General features: G+C 37.9%; 1 protein-coding gene across 1 annotated transcript in view; it reads left to right on the top strand.

The window, feature by feature from the left end:
• The window catches only part of SLC26A7 (solute carrier family 26 (anion exchanger), member 7), a 66174-nt gene that overhangs the window by 31253 nt on the left and 24584 nt on the right, over window positions 1–10337 (top strand). The window contains exons 5-9 of the mRNA XM_010138300.1: window positions 533–685; window positions 2306–2388; window positions 3962–4109; window positions 6201–6314; window positions 9270–9347. Coding sequence (XP_010136602.1) covers window positions 533–685; window positions 2306–2388; window positions 3962–4109; window positions 6201–6314; window positions 9270–9347 — 576 coding nt within the window. The remainder of the gene's footprint in view (window positions 1–532; window positions 686–2305; window positions 2389–3961; window positions 4110–6200; window positions 6315–9269; window positions 9348–10337) is intronic.

Genomic DNA, 10337 nt, shown 5'->3' with positions numbered 1-10337 from the left:
AGCATCTACTGCATTTTCCTTTCTCTTTCCATTCTTCCTCTCTCTCCTTCTCTCTCCCTTCCTGTCTTTTAAAATTTTTCCTCAGAACTAGCTTTTACTATTAGAGTTGATGGATGCTATGAGCTATGGACACTGAAAAGGAATCTTTGTGCATGGAAGCTTCTTTCAGCATTTTTGTATGACGCTCGTTTATCTCACTGAATTTAATGAGACTAAATAAGAAAATTATACATATCACACTTAACGGAATTTTCTTCCTTGCTTCTACCAATAGTAATTTGTAAATTCATATATACAAATATTCACTGCATTTTCCGAGTTTTCAAAAGTCCATGGTAATAGTAAATTGGTTATTTCCTTCCTTGCGAAATATTTAGTGTAGGCCAGTTTGTCAGATGACTCAGCTCCAGCAGTATTGATTCACCTCTCACAGATTATTGAAGATGGCTGAAGGTGTGTACAATATGCCATAGCACATGACCCAAAATGACATATTTTTTGATCTGTTATTGTTATTTGCTGTTCACTGTAGATTTATGCCTACATATTTGAGAATATCCGATCAGTTCAGCTGGAGGCTTTACTTCTCTCCCTGCTGAGCATTGTGGTGCTTGTTCTTGTTAAAGAACTGAATGAGAAATTTCAGAGAAACATTAAAGTTGTTCTTCCCATCGAACTCCTTTTGGTAAGTACAAAATCAAATACCAGATGTTCTGCTTACAAAGCTGTCGGTGGTTCAATTAACCTGCTGGAGTTTACTGTGTTGTCTATAATTACCCACAGCCACACCTGCCACTTACTAAAGGGACAGCTAATTTTCATGGCTCTATGTTAAATGTAAGACCAGGAAAGAGATTGGTTAAATAATTAAGACAGAAGTGTCATACATTCCCTATTAGTATAATATTTTTCATGTATTTACTACTTTTTACATAATCATAATAACACGAAGCCTAGAACGTTGAAGTGTAAGAAGTTAGAAACAGAAAATGAAAAGTTGCTGGCACATTGTAGCTCCAGGCAAGTCTTGTGCTGGGTTGTTGCGGGTAGTTGTGGCTTAGCTGTTGCTTGATATTTCTCTGCAGTTACTAAGCTATGCTATTGCTTTCTGTAGTTTTACATACAGTTTTCCTTTCACATAGCAAAGGATAAATTGAAATTGGCAATTGCGTTGTAAATCCCTGCTTTAAGAATTAAACTGCAGTCAAACAATCAGCACCAAGACAGAAGGTTTCTGTTTTTCTCTAGATCTCTAAAAGAAAAGTAAAAAAATAAAAAAAAGAAAAAGAAAAGCAGGTGCTTTTCAGAGTGGATCATCACCATTACTCTTCTTTTGCTAGGAAAACTTATTTACAAAATAATAATTTTTCTTGGTCAAAATACTGGAGGAGGAGGTACTGTGGTTCTGATCCCTACTCTAAGATCTGTGTCTCTGTTACCTTTTATACAATACTGAATAAAATGTACCAGGAAACTGAGGATCGTGGACTGGAACCCATGCCTGTTCTATTTGTGTGTTCATCTCATAAAAAATGCAGGATGTGAGTTTGAACCTCCTCAGGGCCAAACTTTCCACTCCCTCAGCAAGATTTATACCTGCTGGAAACATAAGAACAAGTGGCAACCACACCTTCTGCTGTGTTTTGTGTCAAAGTTGGCACTGCTAGTCTGGATTAGATGGGCTCAGAGAATATCAGCTGAATCGGACCACTCAGGATCACCTACATTATGACTTATTTTAAGCTACTCGTGTGAATGGCAGTGGTCTGGGGCATGTGCTGCATAGAGGCAGTTTGGACACTGATTGCTAAGATTCCTGAGGCTTTACAGAGACTTGTACAGAGACTGTTTATTAACACAGAATGTACAAACCTCACCATAGTCATAGAATCAGAGAGTCATAGAATGCTTTGGGTTGGAAGTGATCTTCTAATGTCATCTAATCTAACCCCCCCTGCACTGAGCAGGGACATCTTCAACTAGGTCAGCTTGCCCAGAGCCCTGTCCAACATGACCTTCAATGTTCCCAGAGATGGGGAACCTACCACCTCTCTGGGCAACCTGATCCAAACAGTCCTTCTTCAGCCATCTTTTCTAAATTCTTTATTGTGTCCAGATCTTAGGTTTTCTTGACTCTCTTCCATATTCGTAAAACTTTTCATAATAATGCTTCCCTGTCTTACTTGATTGATCTAAGGATAAATGCACGAACACTGTCATGTAATTAAGGATGGCAATAATAGGGACCATGTGAGTAGCTAAAAGCAATAGAAATATAACATCTTTTTCTGTGTTGAATCAATAGATAATTGCTACATCCGTTGCTTGCTACTATGCTGATATGGAATACGTCTATGGGCTAGAAGTTGTGGGACATATTCCTGAAGGGTAATGTGTTTTTTATTATCTTGTGGCTTTTAAATATGTTTACTTCTGAGAACAGTCTCTGAAGAGGTCAAAGCAGTTTTTTGAAATAAGAAATAGCAAAAATCTATTATGTTCTTTTCCAGCCTTCTTAAATAATCTTTCACAGTTCAACCCTGTTTTAACAAGGTATATCTGTATAGATACCATGGTAAAAATGCAGACTTTCTTCTACATTTTCATAGCTCTTTCATTACTTTATGGAATAAAAAGTAGGTACTAACTACCGGTTGATGGCTGATGGATGTGTGACAGGAGGGCAGAGCATGCTCCTCACAAGATTATTACAATCTGCTTCTTGAGGATTGTCTTGAGTTATCTTGCAATGAGATAAGGCTTGTAGATTGTTACACTTCATTATTCTGCCCCTATATAGTAATTTTAGAAAGTGTGACTTCTGATGAAATGATTTAGACATGTTTAACTTAGAAAAGAGCATTCTGATTACAGATAGTGATAGAATTTCTCCATGGCCTTGAAGAGAAGGAAAAAAAAATCAATATAATTAACTGGAATGAGAAATTAGATTAGATGTCGGAGAGAATGTTCAAACTCTAAGGGATGGTAAAGAATAGCAGGGTGTAATCTCCCCTTTGCAAATTGCAGGGTTTCCCTAAATTTCGGAAAGTACAAGTCCAAGGTAGCATCAGCTTGCACTGATAGAAATAAAAAAGGGAAGTTGCTGAGAAATAAATTTTTTTAAAAGTATTTAGGGCTTGCTATTACATGCTACGTATCTGAAAATTAAGCAGTGTGCTAAGTGCCCTTTTGATATGTCTTATGAACAGTTAAATTGTATTTGCAGCTTTAATCAGGAGCTTACTTTCTGTCTAACCTCTCACGAGAAGGTTGTGTAGTGTTGAAAAACAGAAGCAGAGCCTGGGTCACTCCCATGTATTTTTACGCATTTACCTAGAATATCTAACTAACTGCCTTGTCAGTGGAGAGTTTTAAAAATCCAAAGAGCTCAATTTGCTTCTTAGGCAGTGTGATTCGTGTTCTGGAGAGACTGAAGCTTTTTTCTGGAGTACACAGACAAGCTGGGGTGGTTTAGCTCTTAACTGGGGCATTTCATTGAGGTCTCCATTAGATGGAATAAATGCCCATACTGTCCATAACCTACAGGGATACCGAATTGTTTAAAAGGTTTGAATTAAACATTAAAAGAAGGTTAATGATAAAAAAGCAAAAAATATACGGTAGTCTCTTTTATTGAGCACTTCATAATTAGGGAATAGTTGCTGATTTTATCTGCCAGTGAGGGAGGTAATCGATAACGATCCCTTCACAATTTCTCAAACTGAAGATTGCAAATGGAATACTCCATCTGCAATTGTTTCATCTTTTTTCACAAATTCTCCTCTGATGTTCCCTACAGACAGATTTTATTAATCTAAAAAAATGAAAAATGCCACCTCACAAATATTTTTAAAAATTAGCTGTGCATGCAAAGATGTTTTATCTTGTATTTTCATGAATTGCAGGTATATCAAGGCTATGTATCAGCTTTGCAAAAAGGACTGTCTATTTTTCACAGGTTACCGTCACCAAAACCACCACCCATGAATGTCCTGCCTGAAGTCGTCACTGAAGCTTTTGGAGTAGCACTGGTTGGTTATGTAGCATCACTCGCTCTTGCCCAAGGCTCTGCTAAAAAGTTTAACTACACTGTGGATGACAACCAGGTAAAGCTCTTTCTCCTTAATCTCAGTAAACCTTGAAATTGCTTCACCATTTTGGAAATGTATTATAGATGAATGCCCAGCAGGAAAGGGTATGTTCCATATGGCATCATGAGATCTTCCAATGATTACAGTAAACCCCAAATTTAGCCCAAATTAGCTCTGTGTAATGTCCTAGTTGGTTTAGTTGGTCCTCTTGGGGAAGTGCATCCTTCAGGATAATCTTGTAATGCTTCATTCTGTGCAGCATTTAGGAGTTAATGAGTCTTCCAGTGCTCTAAAATTAGACAGCTTCTCCTCTAGCAGCTGAGTCCTTAAAAACAAGCTAAGATCAGCCACTGATTAAAGAAACAAAGCAGTTCTAGAAACAAACCAGATACTTATAGCCCCAGGATATATCTGATGTTATAAAATGAAGTTTACAGCAGAAGTCTCATCCGAAACAAAGGTTTATTTTTGTATAAAAGAAGCAGCGTGGATTCAGAAAGTGCTGCCGAATTTGCAGCTGTAGGAGCTTTCTGTGCAGAATTCCACTTTACAGTGGACATGCTTAAATAAAAGTGGTTTCTTTCTGCTCTACTTCACTGCTCATCATGGCAGGTGGTAACTCCAAGCCAACTGGAAATCCATGGAGACAATAATTCAAGCACTGTGGTAAGAAACACTCAATTTTAGGTAACTGGCAATAGTAGTGTATGATGAAAACGCTGCCTCTACCTTTTTCTTAAGTGCTTTGGGATAAATGATGTGAGGCTCAGTGAAGAACAGTTGGTTTTGCAGCTGGAGGTTTATTTGAACACCTTATGCTGACAGGTCAGTCCTGCTACATGAGTTCATGTCCTTTATAACTCTTATATCATTGGAAATTATGGTGGGAATGTTCTTGTCTACTCAGGTCTCTGCAGTATCTTTCAGAACGAACACATTGGGCCATGAATTTCTGTCATTGCTTCAGAGCCATATTTTCTAGGGAAAAGAGAGTAAATGCTTTGATTTTAATACAGGTCACACTTCATGGTGATATGCTCCATTGTCTCAAAGGCACTAAATGGAGCACAGTAACCTGTATGTCTCTCTGCACCTTTGGAAATCCTGTAGCGTGATTAACATACCTCAGTTACCAAGGTGGTGTAAACTGTCCGTATGTCTGCATCAAATAAGAGAGCAAAAGAGCAAAACCTCCATGAGGACAGAGGCTACAGTTGTGGCAGGGTGGTGTAGCTGTATTGCATTCAGGGGCCAGGCACAGGTTCTGCATGGTAGCTCATGGGTGTGTGAGGCTGTCTGGGGAGCTTCAACAAGGTGCTGTCCTGTGCTGTGCTGTGAAGACAAACTTATGATCAGGTTTTGCTCTGGCTAGATACAATACCATGTGTAGCAGCAGTACTGAGGTCTTTCCTCACGCATCGCCCTCAGACAAATGGGTTCCTTCTGATCCGGGGAAGAAGACTGGTGCTGGTAGCCAAGCTGGGGCACTTTTGCAGAAAACACTGTTCAGCTTAGGCTGCAGATGCTAAGTAGCTTCTCCACTGGTTTTTTTTTGACAAAACTTTGTTCAGACATGTCTGCATTTGGACTGTGAATAAACACCAAATATAATTGTAATGAAAGACAGACTGCAGATAGTATTGCTACCATACTTCACTTTCTCTAAAGCATGCTCTAAATGAAAAAAAAAGCCAACCAAAAAGCAAAACCAGTGGCTGTCTCTTCTAGTAGAGTCATAAGCCAGAGACTAAACAACCTGGACACTATCCAGATCCCACTACTTGAGACTGAGGCCTGTTAAAAAGCAGATGTGGATCAAGATGTAAATACTTTGGTTGAACTTTTTCTTCAAAACTTAGCAATACCATTTATTCTATGAATGAAATGTACCTCCTGCCTTTGATGAACCTCATTCAAATCAGTTGTAAGTTGTGAGAAGATATATTATGCTGGGAGATCTTTTATCATGTACATATGTGATTTTTTTTTTATATGGCCGTCCTTTGTCATTGCTAATATTTACATAAGGGACCTCTTTGTTGGCAAGAAGCATTGAAATAACAGAACAATAAGAAAAACCCCATAATCTGTTTAACAACTTTGCAGGAATTTTTGGCTCACGGCCTCAGCAATGTGATTCCTTCATTTTTCTTTTGCATACCAAGTGCTGCAGCAATGGGACGGACGGCACTTTTATACAGTACGGGTGCCAAAACGCAGGTAAGGGGTTAGAGTGGAGCACATAGGAAAATTAAGGCTATGATGCTGCTCACTGGGACTTGTACTGATACATCCACTGTATGTCTGTATTCTCCCTTTTCCTCTGTCTGGGAAATGACTCTGCCCTGCCATTCTTAGTAATCCGCATGGAATTGCATCTGATCAGCAGCTATCTTACTAGGAAAGCTAGTGGCTCCACTTACTCGTTTTTACCTGTTCAGTTCAAGATAAACTCTAAGGTCTGTGGCAGTTAGGAGTTGTGTTTTCAGACTGCAGGAAACTACACACAAGTCCTTTCAGTTTTATGTGAATGTCAGCACTGTAACAAAAGTGCCCTCTAATGGTGCTTAATGGATTTAATGGTACAGGCTAAACTGAATTTTCAGAAAAAACTCAGACTTGATTTAGTGCTTTTATCTCATTTTCAAAATAACGTGAAAGTAACCTTAAGAGCTGCTTGTCAAAAAAACCCACCTAATGTCCCCAGCTTCTGCCTTGTGACATGGTGTACATGTCCTGTTCCTCGGTACACAATGAGAGACACTCAGATTTTTGAGGATTTTTTGATCTAGTTCCTACTGGTGGGAACTAAACCCACAGGTTCTTATTGCAGTTGCCCAGAAGAGAGGAAACTGCAATTGATGAAAATGATAACGGTGAACCTATGAGGCTATTACCTGTCCAAACTGTGCTCATGAACAACAGAGGTAGCAAACTGCTCACCTGTAACCTTTGCGTGTGAAGGCACCACATGGGTGACAGCAGTTGGGACACCTCTGAGGCAATCCCTGAAGCACTAGCTCTCCCTTCTCCCTCTGAAACTCAAGGGTCTATCAGTGGCATCCTGCCATATAAATATTACATCATTTGGAGTTTGTCGCTGTCACCTTTTTTAACTGTTGCTCTTGCCTGCATAAAGGACATTATTAATTGCAAGGAAAAGGGTAACGAGGTACAACTGACAGGCTAAGTACAGTCTGTAGGTACTGATTCTTCTTGACCATGTTCTGCAATTATTTCTCATGCAGCTACAACAATACTAAGAAATTATACGGGGCTTTATTTCAAAAATCTACATGTTAATTACTTGTTAATTAGCCTGCATGGTACTCTGAACTTGATTAATCATGATGAATAATGTATCCAATAATAATCTTTAGAAGCATTTATATGCAAATAGTTTAGCTACCACTTTGCTATCAGCTATTTCATATCTTTGAGTTGGATTCAATGCTATAGATATGCCTTCATCCTCACAGACATCCTCTCTGTTATCTGCACAATTTGCAGTTGTAAGTCATCATGGCTTTTTGAAGGAAGTTTGGAAGGTAACTTGAGGACCTATGCCTGAAATCTGAAGGTGCATAGGGTATCTGAGCACTTTGGTACATGTAGGAAAAGACCCCAATAGAAGGTTATCCAATATATGAAATGGAAAAAGAAACCACCATAGTTGAATTTCAAGGTGGAAAGTACATGGTAAAAATAACAACTATCTGCTCAGTTTTGTCCATTGGTTTCACCGTACCGCAGAGCCTGCATTCAAAAGTTAGTGTGGCCATCACATGTGAGAGTACTTCAATGAACTTAAAAATTTTCTCCCCTGCCTTCCTTTTGGAAAGCAGTGCATTCACTTAATTCTCTGCTTTTGAGGCTGTATAGGTAGAATGAAGAGATAAGAAGAACATCACTAATAAATGTTGGTCAGATCACGGACAAGAAGAAGAGTGGCTACATAGGGAGAAGTCAGTTCACTTTGGCATGTGTCATGAAAGAAATACAAAGAGCCTTTCAGGGGCTCAGAGCAGCCTTTTTTTTCTCAAGTGGCTCTACCCGGGATTCAGTGATGTCATTTATTCTTCAGTGTTATCTTTTCCTGGGAGAAAACAGAAGTGAGGGACCAATCCTTCAAATTGAATCAACACTTTTTTTTTTTGCTTTTTGGAAAGGCAGAAAGAGGGAAAAGTTCCTTGTGACTTTACCACCAGATTTTGTGTCCCTTTCTCTGTAAACACTCTGACTATCATTCTTGTTGGTATTTTTAAGTATACCATGCCTTTAATTTTCTAGTGTTTTAACAGCTTGTCTGGTTTTGTTTTTAACAACTTGTCTCTTAAGATGAAACCTAATTATTTTAGTAAAGAAACATTATCAATATAAAAATAAAGTGAGCATCTTTCTACTTACCATCAAAAACCTTCTGTGAATCTGGAGTGTATCTTAATGCAGCTAGAAGCACCCTGTGAGCAGTCAGAGTGGAGTAGGAGATTGCTTTTTTGCTGTACTTCTCAATCAGATTAATAGCATATAGTACTGTGAAGAAACATATAATTCTTAGACTATATATTTGTCCAGATTCATGTCACCTGCATTAATTATAATTTTTAATACATAAACCCTCCCCAATTTCTACATTTTCTTAAGTGAAGCCCACTGATACCAAAACGAAATCATCAGAGATTTCTGATTTAACATAATAGTTTCCTTTTAGTGTTGATCCCAGTAAAAGAAATATTCTCTTGTGCAAGAATTATGGCACAATTCTCCATATATAATTTTTGCAGTGCTCTGGCAGGTTTGTTATTTAGAGCTACATAGCTATAAATATGTTACAGAATGACCGTGGGTGCTGCAAAACTTCTGGAACGAGATACTGCACACTCACACTCTGTTTGATAACCAAGAGTGTCAGTGCTGCTGTGGTCCGGGTCTGTGTGCTGTTACAGGGTTGAGCACAGACATTGTGATCTCTCACTGTGTTTTCACTGAAGGTAATGAGCAGAGATTAAAACTGACATGACACGCATCTGCAGTCCATAGACAAATTAATAGCTAACATCTTCCACAGTTCATTACCGACTGTCTGAAATATTTGATCATTAGACCTTTTCACACATTTTAATGTATCTTTTTTTGTTACACTGAATGACCTGCTCTTCTTGTTTATTGTTTTAGGTGGCTTGCCTTATCTCTTGTGTATTAATTCTTGTGGTGATCTATGCAATTGGACCTATGCTGTACTGGCTGCCTATGGTACGGTACTTATCTTCTTTTTTAAAGATGATGTCAAACGTTTTGTAATGACTTAATTTTTTTCAGGGAAAGGTAGTACTACCTCTAAAATAGCTATATTTAATTTCAGTGGGAGAAAGAATAGTAAGGACACAAAAAGTCTTAAAATATACAGAGGTGACAATACATACAGATTTTACACATATATAGTTGCATATATAGGCTATCAAATAAGTATTTAGGAAAGTATTGCTCTTCTACTTACTTTTGGCACATAGTTTGTGAAAAATTTACATCCAGATTGCTGTGGATTTGTAAATTGACAAAGTGTGGTAGAAATTAATGAAGATCCACAATTTTCTGCAGTTATGCATATGATGTATGAATTTGCTTTCCAAATAAATTTGACTCAAATAACTTTAGATAGTATCTAAGATTAATTACATAAAGTTATGAGGTATTCTTATCTCTCTGTCACGAAATACATCTTCGACACTAAGACTCTGTAAAGCAATGTGCGTGTGTTTTCACATAAGCTATATCTAGCTTTTGGTATTACAAATTAATAGTTATTTTAACTATAGGCATGTCAAAGATGCAAAATACAGCTCCAAAATTATCCGTAATTCTGCCATGTTTGTACATGGAATTTTAACACAACTGTTTTTTAAATTTACTTTGTGCTATTGTTTACATAGTGTCACATGAAGGTTCTCACTTTTCAAACACTGATCCTTTTATAGCGTATCTTTAACATGCAAAGTAAGGACACTTGAAGAGGGGTGCACAATATGTCCTTTTTCTTACCATGCTGCTTTCCCTCCTTCATTTTTACATGGATTATATGTAAATTTTGACTGGTTTCCTGTAAGCTTTTTTGCCCATATTTTGAAAAAAACCTTTTTGTATGCTACTCTCTTGGTATTTCATTTCTTTTCTCCTATGCTTTTTCAGCCTGCCCCACCTATGCACTGCAAGTCCATCACTTTGTACTCCATCTTTTTTTGGCTC

Source organism: Buceros rhinoceros, unplaced genomic scaffold (genome assembly GCF_000710305.1).
Source record: "Buceros rhinoceros silvestris isolate BGI_N320 unplaced genomic scaffold, ASM71030v1 scaffold96, whole genome shotgun sequence".
NCBI lineage: Eukaryota > Metazoa > Chordata > Aves > Bucerotiformes > Bucerotidae > Buceros > Buceros rhinoceros.
The sequence above is the reverse complement of the archived record's forward strand: the minus strand, read 5'-3'. Positions and strand labels throughout refer to the sequence as shown.